General features: G+C 36.1%; 1 protein-coding gene across 1 annotated transcript in view; it reads left to right on the top strand.

Moving 5' to 3' along the window:
- Positions 1–20,336, top strand: part of stab1 (stabilin 1) — an 85,293-nt gene that overhangs the window by 47,665 nt on the left and 17,292 nt on the right. Inside the window, exons 44-60 of the mRNA XM_046874903.1 lie at positions 1,526–1,597; positions 2,884–3,003; positions 3,128–3,175; positions 3,293–3,373; positions 3,793–3,939; positions 4,067–4,201; positions 4,368–4,427; positions 5,975–6,151; positions 6,865–6,951; positions 8,298–8,444; positions 8,561–8,617; positions 12,760–12,931; positions 14,425–14,574; positions 16,825–16,929; positions 17,141–17,248; positions 18,303–18,496; positions 18,567–18,711. Of these exons, the coding sequence (XP_046730859.1) occupies positions 1,526–1,597; positions 2,884–3,003; positions 3,128–3,175; positions 3,293–3,373; positions 3,793–3,939; positions 4,067–4,201; positions 4,368–4,427; positions 5,975–6,151; positions 6,865–6,951; positions 8,298–8,444; positions 8,561–8,617; positions 12,760–12,931; positions 14,425–14,574; positions 16,825–16,929; positions 17,141–17,248; positions 18,303–18,496; positions 18,567–18,711 (2,005 nt within the window). The remainder of the gene's footprint in view (positions 1–1,525; positions 1,598–2,883; positions 3,004–3,127; positions 3,176–3,292; positions 3,374–3,792; positions 3,940–4,066; positions 4,202–4,367; positions 4,428–5,974; positions 6,152–6,864; positions 6,952–8,297; positions 8,445–8,560; positions 8,618–12,759; positions 12,932–14,424; positions 14,575–16,824; positions 16,930–17,140; positions 17,249–18,302; positions 18,497–18,566; positions 18,712–20,336) is intronic.

The following is a 20,336-nucleotide window of genomic DNA, read 5'->3' as shown; positions in this document are numbered from 1 at the left end:
CATATGTATTCAGCCCCCCTGAGTCAATACTTTCAATGCTTTCACTGCAATTCTTTTTGGGTATGTCTCTACTTGCTTTGCAAATCTGGAGACTGTAATTTTATGCCCATTCTCCTTTGCAAACAGCTCGTCAAAACAGAACGTCTGTGAACAGCAATTTTCAAGTCTTTCCAAAGATTCTCAATTGGATTTAGGTCTGGACTTTGACTGGGCTATTCTAACACATGAATATGCTTTGATCGCAACCATTCCATTGTAGCATTGGCTGTATTTTTAGGGTCATTGTCCTGCTGGAAGGTGAACCTCCACCCCAGTCTCAAGCCTTTAATAGGTTTTCTTCCAGGATTGCCCTGTGAACTCTGGCCAACTTTCCTGTCCCTGCTGACGAAAAGCATCCCCCCAGCATGATGCTGCCACATGTTTTATGGTGGGGATGGTGTGTTCAGGCTCATGTGCAGTGTTAGGTTTCCGCCACACATAGCGTTTTGCATGAAGGCCAAAATGTTTAATTTTGGTCTCATCTGACCACAGCACCTTCTTCCACATGTTTGCTGTGTCCCCTACATGGTTTGTGGCAAACTGCAAATGGGATTCTTTTTTGTCAACAATGGGTTTCTTCGTGCCACTGTTCCATAATAGCCAGATTGGTGGAGTGCATGACTAATAGTCGTGCTCTTCACCTGATTTGTGGATCTCTGCAGCTTCTCCAGAGTTACAAAGGGCCTTTTGGCTGCTTCTTGGATCAATGCTCTTCTTGCCCAGCTTGTCAGTTTAGGTGGACGGCCATGTTTTGGTAGGTTAGCAGTTGTGCCATACTCTTTCCATTTTCGGATGATAGATTGAATAGTGCTCCATGAGATGTTCAAAGATTGGGATATGTTTTTATAACCTAACCCTGCTTTAAACTTCTCCACAGCTTTATCCCTGACCTGTCTGGTGTGTTCTTTAGTTTTCATGATGCAGTTTGCTCAATAATGTTCTCTAACAAGCCTCTGAGGCCTCTGAGGTGTGGTTAATTACACACAGGTAGACTCTAAATACTAATTACGTGAATTCTGAAGGCAGTTCGTTGCACTGGATTTTATTTAGGCGGAAGAATCAGGGTAAAGGGGGCTGAATACATATGCACGCCACTCCTTTCAGATTTTTATTTGTAAAAATTCTTTAACACCATGTGTCATTCTTCCTCCAATTCACAATTGTGTGATAGTTTGTGTTGGTCTATTACATAAAATCCAAGTAAAATAATAAATAATAAAATAATAATTTGCTCATGTGGTTACTAGGAAGTTATTTGCTTTATTGTTACAAATTGTACTTTTATTTAGAAATACCTCAAACTGGATAATCATTGAGCAAACATTTAAGGACAAAAATTTTGTTTTTTATTATATTTTGATCCTGTTGTAAAGCAGCTTGCACGTGCTTTTTATGTGTCTTACATGTATCTTTACTAATTTAGGATCTTCTTTATTGTTGATTATTGAAGGACTGTTTTGCTGAAGTATAGTATATTGTATTTCAGGCTGCGTGTGTTTGTAAACCAGGCTATGCTGCAAAACGGAGTTTATGCATGCCGATAAATCCCTGCCTAAAGGTATGTGATACAAAAATCATTTAGGCTTAATAAAGATTTATAATTAGTTAGGGCCTCATTGAGGCTGGCAATTCTAAAATAAATGAAACAAAAAAAACATTTTTTTCATATTTTTATTTTTTTGTTTTGTTTTGTTTTGTTTTGTATTGGTTTGAATGTAACACTGAATTTGTCCTTGGAAGATTGCTGAGAAATTTAGTTGAATAATGTATGGCTTGCAATGTGAGGTCCTTAAAGAATTATTGCTTAAGTATGAAGACAAACATAACATTTGAAATGATACAGCATGAGAAATTCAGGGCAAGATAACCATATATAATGTATAAGGTCCAGTATATTTATTTTCAGTATTTCATGTCAGTATTCAAGAGAGTGTGAACATAACAATCAGTGTGAGCGTGGCTCCACAGACTACAGTACACTAGACACAGATTGTTATGTTCACACTCTCTTGAATACTGATCAAGCACACAAAAGCTCATTCACACTCAAACATTGTATACTGTAAATTACCCTCAAACTCTTACTCACCGCAAAGTATGCCTTAGTTCTCATTGTCTGGTGTAGGATCATCCTCGCCTTTTTGTTGATCAGCAGATTCTCAGCTTGTTTTTATTTTGCCACATGATTTGGGAATTAGCTGCCAATTCTTTATTAAAATTTTTAGAGTCATCTTCACCATCAAATGTCCAACAACATAGTATCTTTTTCTGACTAAACAGGGAAGTATTCAAGAAAGATATTAAATATTAAATGATGTAGTAAGTATTAAAAGATACAATAAAAAAACTGCAAGAATATTTAAAAAAAGGCCAATCAATCAATCTTAGTCTGAATTTGTATCTTAAAAATACATTCAGTTTCAAATACATTCAGAAGCAAATTCACATGACAGGAACTTGATTGGAACAAAGTGATCTAAAAGTGCAACAGGGCTTCTCTTCTCATTAAACACTATGACTTACATCAGTTTATTCTATTACATAGTAAAAGATAATCCACTAACCACCTCAATAACCATAAAACAAATATTTATAAAGATAGAGACATGCAGTTTGCTTGTAAAATAGTGCTTCATTAATTGTTACCTCAGTTAACTACTGCAAATTGAAAATAAAAGTTGTATACAAAACATGAATGCCTAATCAAATACATTTGAAGAAAATACAAAAAAAAAAGCTAAATAAAAACATATATTATAATTTTATTATAGCTATGTCTATGCTCATTTAAGTTTTAAAACCTGCAAGAGAAAGAATAACTGGGTTGTTTTAATTATTATCCAGGACAATGGCGGATGCAGCATCAATGCTATGTGTCTGTACATTGGCCCGGGTGAGAGAAACTGCACATGTCGATATAACTACAAAGGAAATGGTATTCAGTGTATGGGAACTGTCAGTAGAGTGAGTATACTCGGTTAAAGAGACAATATCATTAAGAAACTGTTTATGAGAAGGCAATAATTAATTTGAATGAGATTAGAAATTTGTTCATGTCCTTAATTAAAATCTATATTGCTTGTGGCAGGAGCTTCTTCACAATTCAGATGCTAATTGGTTTCGGAAAAATCTTGCTGTAAGTCTCAAAGTTTCTATACAGTTTCATAATTTGGCTTTTATTGGTTTAATGAATGATAATGTAAGTAAGGTTTAAATTACATCCAGTGTTTTTTTCTTTTTTTTTTCTTTTCAGGAATCAAGAGTCAGGGATTTGTACAGTAAAGGACCATTCACCTTATTTGTACCTCATGCAGATTACATTGGAAACTACTCGGTATTTGATGCTTTTTTTAATTAAAAATCATTATGTTGATCACTGTTTTTGAAACACCAAAAATAATAAGACCAACATCAGGGTACAATAATCTTCACCCTGTAAATTATTTTTATTTTAATCTCCCTGTAATAACAAACCTTTAAATCTATTCCATTTAGCAAACTTTATAGTATGGCATACGCAATAATCTTGATTTCAAATTTTGATTAGCAAACCTGACAATATTGCTTGGAAAAAAATATTATAAAAAAAAAATGCTTAAGTACAATTATTAAAAATGTCATGAATTTATTCTTCCTCTATCTAATTCAAAACAGAGTCAATGGTGCTACCTGAAAGCAACCTTGAAACCTTGATTTCAATACCTCTGCTTGAGGTTAAACTGATAATATTTTGTTCTTCTTTCCCCCAAACAGATTGAAATATGGGAGATTAAAAAACGCAGCCCAGATCTGTTAAGATACCACTTAGTTGGCTTTGACGAACTCTCTGAATCAAAACTTAGATCTCTCACACGTTTGATTGCTGCTTCTGGGCATGTGTTGAATTTCAGCGTACGAGATGTAAGCCTTTTAACAGCTTTAAACAAATATCCGAACAAAAATGTCAAACAAACACTACAGGTATGAATTAGATACAAGTCTCTATTAGATTTTATCTTATGTATATCTCATTTTTTATCTCTCACAGGGTGCTGTGTACATCAACGGCAATACAAAAATAATCTCTAGTGACTATCAATGCTCTAATGGAGTCATACATTTCATAGATAAAGTCCTCGTCCCATATGAACTAAAGAACGAAACTAAAAGTGTTAACAGCTCAGTACGTATTTTTGTTTTATTTATTTGTATTTATTAGTTTGAAAGAAAATTATATTCAGACTATATAATTCAAGGTATGAAAAAAAGATTAACATGTTTAAGCACATTTTTTATGCTAGTTAAACCTTTTATCACTTGAAATAAAAATCTGTCTATTAAAATTTCAGTTGAATGTTATGAATGCAGCAGAAGCATACGGATATACCATGTTTGGCAGTTTGCTACAGGTATGTGCACTGCTTAAAGTACCCTTATGTTAGAGCATAAATGCCTCCAGGGCATTTTTACCAGCCTCCCCTTTTTTTTAAACAAGAGTCCATAAACATATGAGAACTGAGAAGAACAAAATTCTGAAAAAGTCGGTAAAGTAAAAAAGAAACAGCTGGTTGAACATTTTCTACCTAATTAAGTTAATTGGCAACAGGTCAGTAAGATAATAGGGTTAGAGTTATGGTAATATTTTAAAATGATAGCAAATTGCAAATATCTCAATCTACAGTACATAATATCATAAAAAAATTCAAAGAATCTGGAGAAATCAGTGCAAGGGACAAGGGTGAAAATCAATATTGGATGCCTGTGATCTCTGGGCATTTGAGCAGCACTGCATTTAAAAGAGGCATGATTCTGTAATGGAAATCACTGCATGGGCTCAGAAACCAGGAACACCCTTCTTCCAGATTAAAGAGAAAATCATGGTTTGTACTCAGCCTGCATCTCTGAAGGTACTGGGGTGCATGGAAAGGCTCCATCGATGGTGAAAGGTATATACAGCTTTTAAAACAACAGATACATCTTTTTCATAGAAGGTCTTGCAAATTTCAGCTAGACATTGCTAAACTGTATAATCCATCTATTACAACAGCATGGCTTCTTAGTAGAAAAAGAGTCTGGGTGCTGAATTGGCCTGTCTGCAATCCATAACTTTCATCAATTGAATACATTTGGCACATGCTGAAAAGAAAAATACAATAAAGAAGACCCAGGACTGTTGAGCAGCTAGAATCCTGTATCAAACACAAATGAGACAAGATTATTCTCCCAAAACTCCAGCAACTGGTCTCCTCAGTTCCCAGATGTATATGGACTGCTGTTAATAGAAGAATGGATGCTACATAGTGGTAAACATGACCCTGTCTCAACTTTTTTTTAAACGTGTTGTGGTCATCAAATTCAAAATTATCGTTTTTTTTCTATAAAATTGTAACATTTCCTCATTGCATTTTCTTTAAACATTAATGATTCTGTTTTTATTTGCATTTTAAAAAGTATCCCAACATGTTTGGATTTGGGATATATGTGTAGCTGTATAGAGCAAAAACAAAAGAATTGGCTGTGCAGTTCCAATACTATTATGCTCAGTAAATAGTCTGTAAACATCTTTATATCAAGGCTCTTAAAAAAGTGCCAGGAATCATTAATTGTTCTGCCTCCACAAATAGCTAGTAAATTAGCTTAAAAGTTCCTTTAATAGACAAAAGTTGTATTTACAATTTACAATTCAAATAAAATTTGCATTCAACTAACATCATATCACAAATTCAGCTCACTAATGTTGGACAAATGTAAAATTAGGACTGTGGGAAAGGGAAATTAACAAAAAAAAAATTATTTACTTAGAATCTAATTACATGGAAAATTAGGCAATTAATACAATTTGGCATTCAACAGTCATACCCCTTATTTATCGCTGATGTGTATTAAATATTATGTATTAAATATTAATATTGTGTTTACTTATGTAAGTGACTTGATCTTTTTTTTTTGGTGGCAGAAAGCAAACCTGGTGGATATACTGCAGCATTCATCATTTCAACCTTTCACTATATTCTGGCCCACTGATAAAGCATTCAATAGTCTGCCACAGGAGCAGAAGAACTGGCTGTACAGTGAAGATCATTTTGACAAACTACAGGCTTACATCAAATTTCACATCATTCGTGAAGAGAAAGTAAGTGAACCTTTTGAAATATTTATGTATAACAGTTGGGCATTGTTCAGAAGTTTAAACATATATTTGTAAGATATGTTCATTTATTGGAGTAAGAATTGGCAACATTGGTAAACTTTGAAATTTCATGCAAAATATTTTGCTAAAAAGAAAATTGGTCTGCATTTACACAATTTATGGTCAAAGGGAAAATATATTATCATTTGCATAACTGCAATATTTGCTCTAAAATAAATCTTCAAACTTTGTGAGGTGGGATTAGTAGAAAATGTAAATTTAAAGGGATTTATATTTTTTTCAATTCAGTGTCCTAAATTGATTTTGTGAGTTCAGATTATGGAAAATTTATGTTTACATACTTTTTAATTACTATAAATACAAAAAAATAAAAAGTGAAAGGCTTGTGTGATTTTCTTTTTTCAAGTTAAAGATAAAAACTTATTTTACCTGATCACAGCTTAAGTATAGTGATTAAAGCTACAGAATTTAGGATACAATTTCTTTTGCTTAAGAATATTTTTGAGTCAGGAGAGAAAAATATTCTTGAGCCGATGTGAGTTACCTTGACAATTCTTTTATGGTCATATTCTGAATCAGTTTTGAACCAATGTTGTATTTGAAAAATCTTCACTTTTAACCTTCAGGCATAAAGGAAGTCTCTGGCAATGCCTGGCAGGAAGATTACTAATGTTTTATACTTTGTGTCTTGACAGGCAGTTGCTGTATCCCTGCCAAGAGAAACAACTCTGAGAACGATGTATGGCTCAAAACTAACTTTTAGTTACAGCCAAGACCAAACTGTAAGTTTTAATGTTTTTGTAATTTTTTTATTACAGTAAAATTTACGGATATAATATTTTATATAAAATATTTATATATAAAGAATGTAAACTTTAAATCTTCTCACATGAGCAAATATTTTTAGTCTATGACAAATATATATATAGTCTATGATATATATATATATATATATATATATATATATATATATATATATATATATATATATATATATATATATATATATATATTTATTTATATATATATATATATATATATATATATATATATATATATATATATATATATATATATATATATATATATATCTCAACCTTGTTGCATGTTCTATCCCTAAACTGTGATTTGGGATTTGTGTCAAGTTAAAGTTAGTTAGAATATCTACAGTGCTTGTAAAAAGTCCAAAACTTTTGTTTAAATGCTACAAACTAGGTAAATTAAAGGCATGAAGATGCATTTTAACCAAACAAATATATAAATGTACAGTTGTTAAACTTTATTTTTATTGAAAAATCCTGCCAAGAACTGAAATACTTTGCCATGTCTTTTGTAAAACTTGCCAAAGGTGTTTTTTAATAGTTATAGAATATGTCTTTCTGTCTTTGCAAATCAGTTCATCCCAGAGCAGTTCAACAGAATTTAAGTATAGTGACTGGGCAGGTCACCACATGATATATAACACTTCAGCCTCTCAATAACGCTTACAGAGCTTAGACATATGCTTTGGGTCACTGTTCTGTTGTATGGTTGGTTCTAATTAGCCTCTGTCCAGAAGAAATTGCATGGCATTGAAGTATGGAATGGTGGCAAAGTGGGTTCAGTATTTCTTTCACCTGGAAAAAGTTTCCAACCCTCCCTGCTCCAAAACAAGCCCAAACCATTAAGCTTGACTTTGTGTATGAGGCAGACTGCTAACATCTCTTCTGTTTTTCATCTTACATCTTACGCTCTTCTGTTAGATCCAAAAATGGGAAATCTTCTTCCAGTCAAACTTCTTCCATTCATTCACTGTCTATTTCTTGTGTGTTTTTGCCTTTGTTTTACATAGTTTGTTGCATATAGACAAAAGGAACATGCATGTGTCTCAAAAATAATAAAAGACTAGATGTTTCCAAAAATTTTGACAGGCACTGTATTATTCTTTTTACCTAAATTTAATTCAACGTTACTTACTTTTACTTAAAGCAAATATTATGTAGCTTAAACATATCATATGTGCAGTTGTTTTAAGAATAAGTTAAAGGTAATTGCAAATGATTAAAACAAAGCATCGAAGTGACAATGGTGTGATTAATTATGCTGTATGCATGTGAACTTCTGAACATAGAGGGATTTTTTATTTTAGGGGGATATTTTAATCAATGGAAATGATGCCAAGATTGTAGAACGCCATCTGCAATTCATGACAGGAATCGCACATGGGATTGATAAGGTTCTAGAGCCTCCAAATATAGGGGCACACTGTGATGACTTTTCACCTACAGAGATTAAAGTAAGAATTCACTGTAAAATACCCTTTGAATGTTATTTCAGTAAAATGCGTTATAATATCAGTATGGACATTAAAATAGTAGTGTGTGCTCATATTTAATTGATTATGTGTAACAGAGTCGCTGTGGATCTTGTTTGCATCCACCAAATTGCCCCTATAGTAGTGTGGACTCTGTAAGTATCTATTCAATCATTCTTTGTCTTGCCTGTCACTTTTTTATGTTGTTGTTTTTTTGTGTATCTAATAGTTCAGCATGACATTATTTAACTTTCACAAACTTTCATGACTTTCCTTGCATGTAAAATAAATAAAAGCATACACAAACACTGAAATATTCAAACTTGCAAACTAGCAAAAGTATTGGGACACCTGAATCCAGCCATATGTGATTATTCAACAAACTTTTATCACAAAGTTGGAAGCACAGACTCACTCTACTAATGCCATTGTGGCTGAATGAGAAGAAATATCTATAATTACACTCCAAAATCTAGTGTCGGTCGAGGCCCAGGTTAACAACGACCGCCACAGGTATCGTTAGCCGACAGGGTACCGGTGAAAATTGCGCTACTGTTGGCCAAAGGAGGAGAAGGAGAGGAGGAAGACGTCTACAGAGACGGCAGGGAAAGGAGCAGTGTAGGAGAGTGGAGGTTCGGGTTGGTACTTTAAATGTTGGTACTATGACTGGTAAAGGGAGAGAGGTAGCTGATATGATGGAGAGGAGAAAGGTAGATATGTTGTGTGTTCAGAAGACCAAGTGGAAAGGGAGTAAGGCCAGGAACATTGGAGGTGGGTTTAAACTGTTTTATCATGGTGTGGATGGAAAGAGAAATAGTGTAGGGGTGATTCTGAAGGAAGAGTACAGTAAGAGTGTAGTGGAGGTGAAGAGAGTTTCTAATAGGGTGATGATCGTGAAGGTGGAAGTTGAAGGGATGATGAAAAATGTCATCAGTGCCTATGCTTCACAAGTTGGCTGTGAGATGGAGGAGAAGGAAAGATTCTGGAGTGAATCAGATGAAGTGGTAGATGGTGTACCTAGGAAAGAACGATTGGTGATTGGGGCAGACTTTAATGGGCATGTAGGTGAAGGGAACAGAGGTGATGAGGAGGTGATGGGTAGGTAAGGCAGTGGTGAACACTTATTTTAAGAAGAAGGAGGATCATAGGGTGACGTATAAGAGTGGGGGAAGGTGCAACTACTGCAGGAGTGATGAGGGAGGCAGCTAGAAAAGTACTTGGTGTGACATCTGGAAATAGAAAGCAACACAAGGAGACATGGTGGTGTAATAAGGAAGTGCAGGAGAGCATAAGGAGAAAGAGGTTGGCAAAACAGAAGTGGGATAGACAGAGTGATGAGAAAAGTAGGCAGGAGTATAAGGAGATGCGGCAGCAGGTAAAGAGGGATGTGGCGAAAGCCAAGGAAAAGGCATATGAGGAGCTGTATGAGAGGTTGGACACTAAGGAAGGAGAAAAGGATTTATACCGATTGACCAGGCAGAGGGACCGAGCTGGGAAGGATGTGCTGCAAGTTAGAGCAATAAAGGATGGAGAGGGAAATGTGTTGACTAGTGAGGAGAGTGTGTTGAGAAGATGGAGGGAGTATTTTAAGCAGCTGATGAATGAGGAAAATCAGAGAGAGAGAAGGTTGGATGATGTGGAGTTGGTAAAGCAGGATGTAGATAGGATTATTAAGGAGGAAGTGAGAGCAGCGATTAAGAGGATGAAGAGTGGAAAGTCGGTTGGACCAGATGACATACCTTTAGAAGCATGGAGATGTTTAGGGGAGATGGCAGTGGAATTTTTAACCAGATTGTTTAACAAGATTCTGGAAGGTGGGAGGATGCCTGAGGAATGGAGAAGGAGTGTGCTGGTACCGATCTTTAAGCATAAGGGAGATGTGCAGACCTGCAGTAACTACAGGGGAATTAAGTTGATCAGTCACACCATGAAGTTATGGGAAAGAGTAGTGGAAGCCAGGCAGAGAGAAGAGGTGACCATCTATGAGCAACAGTATGGTTTCATGCTGAGGAAGAGCACCACAGATGCCTTATTTGCTTTGAGGATGTTGATGGAGAAGTATAGAGAAGGACAGAAGGAATTTCATTGTGTATTTATGGATTTAGATAAAGCGTATGACAGGGTGCCGAGAGAGGAGCTGGGGTACTGTATGAGGAAGTCAGGTGTGTCAGAGAAGTATGTGAGGGTGGTGCAGGACATGTATGAGGACAGTGTGACAGCAGTGAAGTGTGCAGTAGGAACGACACACTGGTTCAGGGTGAGGGTTGAACTACATCAAGGATCGGCCCTGAGCCCTTTCCTGTTTGCAGTGATGATGGACAGGTTGACGGACGAGGTCAGACAGGAGTCTCCCTGGACTATGATGTTTGCGGATGATATTGTGATTTGTGGTGAGAGTAGTGAGCAGGTTGAGAAGATCCTGGAGAGGTGGAGATATGCACTGGAGAGAAGGGGAATGAAAGTCAGGAGGGCAGTGGAGTGGAGCGGTTGCAGGGAGAAGAGGTGGAGAAGGTGGAGGAGTTCAGGTACCTGGGGTCAACAGTGCAAAGTAATGGAGAGTGTGTTAGAGAAGTAAAGAAAAGAGTGCAGGCATGGTGGAGTGGGTGGAGAAGAGTGACAGGAGTGATTTGTGATAGTAGGGTATCTGCAAGAATGAAAGGGAAAGTGTATAGGACTGTGGTAAACCTGCGATGTTGTATCAGGAGGTGGAGCTGGAGGTAGCAGAGCTGAAGATTTTAAGGTTTTCGTTGGGAGTGACGAGGATGGACAAGATTAGAAATTAGTTTATTAGAAGGACAGCGCATGTAGGATGTTTTGGTGACAAGGTGAGGGAGGCGAGATTGAGATGGTTTGGACATGTGCAGAGGAGGGACATGAATTAAATTGGTAGAAGAATGCTGAGGATGGAGCCACCAGGTAGGAGGAAAAGAGGAAGGCCAAGGAGGAGGTTCATGGATGTGGTGAGGGAAGACATGCAGGTAGTTGGTGTGAAAAAGGCAGATGTAGAGGACAGGGTGGTATGGAGATGGATGATCCGCTGTGGCGACCCCTAATGGGAGCAGCCGAAAGAAGAAGAAGAAGAAGAATATCAGGTGTAACCTGATTAACCATTTATAACATGTAGAAGGATAAAATCCGGGTAAGGAAAAGCTACTATGCTACTAAAGTGAGGGTGTGGAAGACCCACAGGTCATACATCATGGCAAGACTAAGCACAGCAACAAGACGTCAGCAATTTCTCTCCCAGGCACAAATATCAAAGCAGACTGGGGCTTCAAGATGTGCTGATCAAGCTATTTACCAAAAAAATTACGAAACAGGCAGTGGTCAGCCAAGAAAATTTACTGTAGTAAATGAAAGACATATCATGGTTACTTCTCTTCTCTGTCAGATGTCCAGCATTTACTGTCTGGAAAAGTCTGGCCAGAAGTGGTCTTCATGGAAGGATTGCAGCTAAAAAGTCATAGCTCTGAAATGGAAACAAGGTTAAGCGACTTAACTATGCATAAAAACATAGAAATTGGAATTAAAAAATGGCAGCAAGTGCTCTGGACTAATGAGTATATTTGGATATTTGGAAATATTTGGATGTATCAAAAAACAAGTTATTTTCCTAAAGAGCTGGACAGAGGTACAATTATCATTGTCTACAAGCAACATTATAGCATTGTGGAGGTTTCCTGCAAGTTTGGAGATGCATTTCTACAAATGGAGTTGGCGTTTTGGTCAGGATTATTGGTTAATTTGTTAATTTACTTTCCATTTTAACAATTGATAAAAACAAAATAAAAAAAAAAAAAAAACATTCCTACTTTACAGCACAATATAAGTTGTATATAACAAAAGTGTTTAAACTTGTCCCTTCATGTTGCAGCAATAATCCAAATCCTATAATAAGTGAAAACAGAATTCTAGAAATGTCAGTAAATAAAAAAAATTAAGTATTTAGACCTTTTGCAACAACACAGTTCAGGTGCCTCTCAATTCTTTCTATTGGTGCTGAGATATCTCTACACCTTGACCGGAATCTACCTATAGAAAAGTTTATTAATTGGACATGATTTGGAAAGGCACACTCTTCTCTTCTCTATAGAGGCCTTATAGATGACAATGCATATCAGTAAAAAAATATATATTTTTATATATATATATATATATATATATATATATATATATATATATATATATATACTGTATATAGGGTGCATTGTAGTAACTAGTATGCAATCAATATAGAACCAAATCAGATTTGAGAATATTTTTTTTTAAATGTCTATTAACATCTACCTCTCCATAGAACAAAACTAGTATGTGCAATAGACCATGGAACCACTACAGACGGCATTATTTTTACGATGACATCGAGTTTCCCAGTTACAGATTGCACTCATTTGGCTGTCAACGATTGTGCACTAAAATGTCATGGGTTTCAAAGTGTTGCAAGAACCACTATGGACGAAACTGTCAAGGTAATAATGGCAATCAATTTCCTAATTTTTTATTAACTTTTTTTTTTTTTGTAGTTGTAGCATTTATTTTCATTTATTGGTAGAGACCCCCAAAAAACAAAATGCACTGCCAAATGCAATTACATATACAGTTAGTCCCCAACTTAGAATAGAGATGTGTTCTGAGGTCCTCATCGTAATATGAAAATATTGTAATATGGAATAGTCTACCCAGGAGTTTTACAGAATGGTCATCAGTATGGTGTAGTATACAGTAGTATACAGTAATTTGTTAATAATTTAACAAATTCCAATACATAATTTAGTAAAAACAGAGCAATTTCCAGTACCGTACTGTATAAACTACAAGTATATATGTTTGTGGCACTGGGTGCATAGACAAGTGTCGTGTGGGCCCGTGGACGAGCACCGGTTTATAAGTGAAGGGCAGAGCATATGCTGCTATGTTTGCTTGCCACACATAACTTTTACAATACTTTGAATATTTCACAATTTTGTTTTATTGCTATCGTCATTGCAATATCGGAAAATCATAAGTCGAACCATCGTAACACAAGGGGACATTCGTAATTCTTCTTAGCTCTTAGCTTTTTGTAATAATATGCTTTATAATAGATTCTACTATATGTTTGTATTATTGTAACAAATAATAATTTGTTTGTTTAAAAGTTATTATAAAAGTCCAAAGGCAGTTGTTGAATTTAGTCAAGAAAAGTTTTAACAAAATGTGTATTGTGACTACATTGTAGTAATAGTTTATCATTGTAGTTGTAGGTACATAAATAGTTGTAGATATCATAAAACAATTTTTTTTTTTTACTTTATTTCATCAGTGTTGAAAAACTATTAAAATAGCTGCATGTAAACAGCTACAAGATACAAGTTTACAATGTTCTTTTGTAATCTAGTAAACTATTTGCTGCTGGGTAATGTGCTAGAATGCTTTTATAGATTTTATTGCCAAAAACATTCCGACACCTGCCATCACACCCATTTTCCAGCTTTACCCAAACTACTGCCACAATGTTAAAAACAATAGTTTGGAATGTCTCTCTTTGCTGTAACCTACAGTGGAACTAAGAGCGAACTAACAAACATGTCCCAGTATGACAATGAACCATTGTACAAATTTAGGTTAATGAAGACATATTTTGGCAAAGTTGGTGTGGAAAAACTTGCCTGCACAGGTCCCTGACCCTGATGACACTGAAAACCCTTGGGATGAAAAAGCCAGGTCTTCTTGCCCATTGTCAGTTCTTATCCTCACTAATGCTGTTATGGCTGAATGAGAAAAATCCTCAAATCCATGTTTAAGAATCTAATGGAAAGTGAATGAAATTATAAGAGTAAAGAGGGAACAGCTTTATGTAAATAGAATGGATTGCTCAGCAAGCACATAAGGGTGTGATGCTCGGGTGTTCAGGGGTGGACAAATTTACATTAGTAAGTGAGTCTTATTATTATGCGTTTAATTAATACAATGTCTGTTGCAGTCTGTCCTGGAGGCTTGGAGGCGCCATGTGGGAGTCATGGTGATTGTGATGATGGGCAATATGGAACAGGGGAATGTAAATGTCACAGTGGTTTTACTGGGACAGCATGCACATTGTGCAAAGAGAAGCATTATGGCCCCAACTGTACAGGTAAGTTCACTTTTAAACCACAAAAAAAAATAAATAAATCTGATGCAGTTAATCGGGTGCAAATTTTATAGTATAGTATAGTATAGTATAGTATAGTATAGTATAGTATAGTAGCTACCGTATATTTCGGACTATAAGCCGCTACTTTTTTTCCCACGTTTTGAACCCCGCGGCTTAAACATCGAAGCGGCTAATTTATGGATTTTTCCTTAATAGAAATAGTTGTGAAAGGAAGGAGGAAAACAGTGAACAATGACTTTCTTGGTAGGCTACTGTTTAGATACAAGCTGTTGTAACGCGTTGAGTCTGGGTCATGGGAGAGCTCGCTAACTCCAGTTGCAACAGAAATCATATAAGCACAGACAGGTTTCCAAAACTCGTGCTTTTTTATTTTTCTTGGCAACAGCATTACTGGTTAGTCAAAGAAACTTCAGCATCAGAAAATAATAAGGACATATTCCTCGGTCTTGCACACATGCAGTAATAGTGGAAAAATGCGGCAGCAGGCTAGTCCCAAAATACCGCTCTGCTCTTAAAGGAGCCACAACATATTTCACCCGTTACAACGTGTAACAGACACTGTCTTTCGTTAAAGCCTGTGTAAAGTTCATTAGTTTCAGTGTAGACACCTGCGGATTATAGACAGGTGCGTCTTATTTATGTTTAAAATAAAAATCTTTGTCAAATTCAGTGGGTGCGGCTTATATATGGGTGCGCTTTATAGTCCGGAAATTACGGTAATTGGATGGATATTGTATCTACTGTATCTATACCTCTAAGAAAGCATACCCACCTTATATCTTCAGCCACATTTAATTACAGTTTACTGCATGGCTTTCTTTTCTTATGACTATACAGCTCCTGAGTCACCACATGGGCTTTTAAACATCCTTTGATGCAGTAATTGAGGTATCAGGTGGTTGAATGCTTCTCTTAGGTTCAAGGTTTTATTATGCATATTGTAGACATGTAAAGGCGGATATTAAAGTGGTAATAAAGTTTTGCATTGTGGTCACTGTTTCTCTAAAGGTACAGCATTAGATTTTAGTGTCTTGGTGGCTGACAACAGCTTCTTTTCTGTTTTTTTGATGGCCTGCTCTGTTTTAAGCAGATGTGTCATGTCGTGCTTTGTGTAGTGCTCACCAATGTCTTATTTCCTAGAAGTCGCTCAGAATTTTGTACTCTTAAGGTCACTTAATCAGTTCTCAGACTGTGGATTTATTCTCTCTTCTCTTTTTTATTAATACATTTTTAATAGGTGCATGTAAGAGATTTTGATGTTTTATAGATTTCTTTTTCATTGATTTAAGGCACATACTAAAACTATTAAAATATTTTAAAGGTCAGCATGCGCATTCACAGCAGTTTCCACAAGCTGATTTTTCATCACCTTTTTCATTATTTTAACGGTTTCAAAATAAAAACACAAACGAATAAACCACAAAAGAATAAAACACAGTCCTATCTTCTGGCCAGTAAAAAAGCTTTCAATTAAAATTTACTGCACACTCAGTGAAATTTGAATGAAATTAAGAATTAATATGTATATCACTTGTGCGTCTTTGACTTAATGCTATAGGATAAACAAATGTGTACAGTATGTGGTGCATGTGTATATAATTACACAAACGACTATGAATGTTGGATAATCTGTTTAGAAATTCAGTGTTAAAATACTTTGATATTTTTACTGTGACAGTAAATAATGTTTTGAGAGGATCACACACCAAATGTGTTCAGCAGACAGCATATAAGACTTGTTGAAAAGGGATGAAGGTGATTACAGATATTATGATCCACTAACTTTAGCAATTTGTGAGCCCTGTTAAAACTCACAGGCTATTTGTTGTTATGGTAACAATGAACGTAAATGCAACTACTTAAATAAACATGGTCAAATGTCATATGCACATATTAGAAAACAATGTTTATTGCAACCTTAAGCTTCTTGAAGTTTATTCTTCTAGCAGAACCAATACATTTTTCTGACACCTACAACAGAGTTTTTCCCTTTGAGAGACAGCACCAGGCAAAATTCTTTTAAGAAGCCCTAAAATGCACTTAAGGATCAATTTGTTAATACTTTATAGTATAGATGTGGATATTAACAGTTCTGTCTGAATCTGATCTGATCAATTCTGGTTTGCTGAAAACTGCATGTAATCATGACATTGTTTTTGTTTGAAAATCTTTCAGTAATTTAGTGTTTATTTCATTTAACACATGCACTACATTGTCCTCTGTTCACAGCCTGTTCCTGTACTCTTAATGGGAAGTGCGAGGATGGCATAGATGGTGATGGTAGTTGTTTCTGCCAGGAAGGCTGGACAGGAGTGAAATGCGAGTCTAAAATCGGTAAAAAAAAATAAAGAGATTATTTTCCGTTTTTAAGCCAATGATAGGAAAACACACTTTAATATTCTAACATTGTAGGGTCAAGGTGATGCTTAGGGCAGATATACTAAAATGTCTTCAGGTCCAGTTGCCTTGACTATTATTATTATATGTCCAGATGACCAAAATATCTTTATGAACTGCACCACTAACAGTTTTCTTAATTTAATAGATGTGAAGCCAGTATGCTCACCAGAGTGCCATTCTAAGGCTGTGTGCCTTCCAGAGAATCAATGCCAGTGTGAACCTTCATATGAAGGAGATGGCTACAACTGCACAGGTATGTGTATCCACTTTGTTTGGATTTTAAGGTAGGCCTAATGCAACTCAAAAGTAAATAACATTTGGTAAAATGAGAAATTGAACCTATAGCTTTTTTCTGTGATCAGGTGTGTATTCTTACAAGCAGGGTATGAAAAAAACACCAACAAATATATATTAAATTTGTTTATAAATCAATGTGTAATTTTCAGCTGTTTACAAAAATTAAAAAAGAATGTAAAAAAAGCCCCACTTTATCCTAGCTTACATTTTCAGTAGCAAAAGACAAAGTGTCAGTCAACCTTTTATTTTCCAGTTATGTGTGTGACGCAGAGGCGATCATGCAGAACAAGCAATATTTAAAATTATATTTAAGTACTTTGAAATGAGGTATTATGCAGTGAAGTGACTAATGCAAATGATTGGCTTGAATGATTCCCTGGATATATCTTATGTCGCATGTGGACTGATGTATCGTCATTTCCTGACTCACAACTTTAGTACCTACCTGCAATATTAATTACTTTTTAAAAAAGCTTGACTAGTTTTTCTTAGCCAAAACCACACATATACATAGATTGGTACCTGACCCTTTCCAAGTTTTGGTGCATAAGGCAAATGCAGGCTTTGGCTTCATTAAAAACAACTAGGGCAAAAATGAACTAAAAGGGTAGGAAATACTCTGAGTAGTGTATATGAGGCTAGTGAAAGGTCACTCTAATTTAAGATAACCTGGAAAGTGATAATCTGTGTTGTTACGTGATGGTTTAGTATGGCAAAAACCCCCACAGAATTTTTGTATTTTACTGTGTAAAATTTCAGTAATATCAGTAAAATCATAATAACTACCCTAATATTTTATAACTTTTTGATATTGCATGATATTTCATATTAATGACTGCATACACATATGTAACAATAATGTTTGCGATCATATATAATATGTGATGACTATTGCAATATATAATTTTATTACATGTCTATTTGTAAGGGATAAGATAAACGTTTGTTGCATGTTCTTACAAAGATCCTATGTGAAAATGCTAATCGTCTCTCATTGTTAATTTTTCCAGCTCCAGATCTGTGTAATGAATATAATGGAGGCTGCCATGTCGAGGCTAATTGCACCCAGTCTGATATCAAAGTTACATGCACTTGTAAAGCCGGCTACTCTGGAGATGGCTCTAACTGCTCCCCCATCAACCTCTGTGTTGAGGAAAATAATGGTGGCTGCAGTGACTTTGCAAACTGCATTTTCATTGGACCTGTAAGTTAATATGATTTATTTTTTCTAGACAGATTGTAACAACATATGCTGACCTATTTACTTTCGTCAGAATGAACGACGATGTGAATGCCTCCAAGGGTATGTGGGCAATGGAGTCCAGTGCTTCGAGAAGGTGGTGCCACCTGTCGATCGCTGTCTGGAGAACAATGGAGACTGCAATGCTAATGCGATCTGCAAAGACTTGCATTTTCACTGTAAGTATTTTACATTTACGTACAAGCTATATCACAGGGTGGGTAGACACAGCCTGTTGCTTGTGTGGAGCTTGCTAGGTCGGTTCTCGAGAGAGCGACTGCATAGATTGCGCTCGCATGTCATTGCGAACAATCCACTGCCGGGTACTCCCGCTCCTCATGGTTTTGGCCCCGCTTTCACTGAGGCAAAGTGGCATTTGAGGACCTGGGGTTTGCAAGCTTCAGTCGCAAGCTTTGGAAGCATGCCGGACTTGGGGGGTTAGTTAGCTGCCCTTTAGGAGGCCCCTAGAGCTGCACCAGAGTGTAGCTCCGGCTCTAGGCATACCAGAGGTCAGTCTCAAGAGACTGATTCCCTTAAGATACTATCAGGCAGCCTGGGAAGCTTTGCCAGATGTGTTTTGATGGGTCCTGTGCACTGTAGACAGAGTTCCCAAGAAGGACGGAGGGTTGCATCCTATTTTGGATCTACGTCAGCTAAACCGCTCACTTTTGAAACTTAATCAAGTTGTGTTTCAAATCAAGTCCGAGGACTGGTTTGTCACGATAGATCTGAAGGATGCGTACTTTCATGTATCCATCCTTCCATCTCACAGGAGATTCCTGAGGTTCCCGAGGCTTTCCAATATCGGCTCCTTCCGTTTGGTCTTGCCCTCTCACTCCACACCTTCTGAAAGTGTGTGGATGTGGTTCTGGTCCCTCTGAGACTTCAGTGTGTCCGCATTCTAAATTATATCGACGATTGATTGATATTGGCTCATTCGGAGCAGTTGGCGGTCCGGCATTGAGATGTCATTTATGCTCACATGAAGGAGTTGGGGATATGGCTTTCTCCATTATAGAGAACCACTTACTTAGACGTAGTGTGGGATTCGACCCTCATGCGGGTGCAGTTGTCTCCTGCTCGAATCTCATCTATCCTAACAGCCGTCGAGAGAGTGAAAGAAGGCCAGTCACTCACTGTAAAGAAGTTCCAGAGACTGCTGGGGCTGATGGCAGCAGCGTCCAAAGTGGTTACACTTGGCCTCTGCACATGAGACCCCTTCAGTGGTACTCAGGACCCGTAAAGTATTGAAAAGAAGTGAGTTGATTAAGCAAAGAGTCTTAGACAAAAAATATAATAGGAACATTATAGCCATAATAAATTGTAGTACTTTCTATATTTAAGTACATTTAAAGGCAAATACTTTTGTACTTATACTGAAGTGAAAGTTTAAAGGTTTACTTTTACCAAAATAATTTTTTACAGAATGTATCTCTACATTAACTCAAGTACATGGTTTGTGTACTTTGTCCACCACTGTCAATTCTAATCTCTAAACTTAACTCAGTTGGTGCGATATTGACTTGATTAAAGTATGAGTTTCATTTCAATTGATATTTATTACCTGTTAGGAATTAATTATTATAATTAAAAAAAAATTATTTAAAAGGTTTCGGTAAATACTATTATGTAGACCATTATGACCAAACTGGTTATCTTGCTTTTCTGAGTCATTATTTGGAATCGATGGCTTTAAAAACGCTTTATTAGTTTTATGCAATATACCCAATGACTCATCCATTTCCCCCTATTTATATTGCATTGTTATAGGATTTAAATCCAGCTGACAGAATAGACTTTACCT

Source organism: Silurus meridionalis, chromosome 19 (assembly GCF_014805685.1).
Source record: "Silurus meridionalis isolate SWU-2019-XX chromosome 19, ASM1480568v1, whole genome shotgun sequence".
NCBI lineage: Eukaryota > Metazoa > Chordata > Actinopteri > Siluriformes > Siluridae > Silurus > Silurus meridionalis.
Note: the sequence above shows the minus strand (reverse complement) of the source record. Positions and strands in the feature narration are given on the sequence as shown.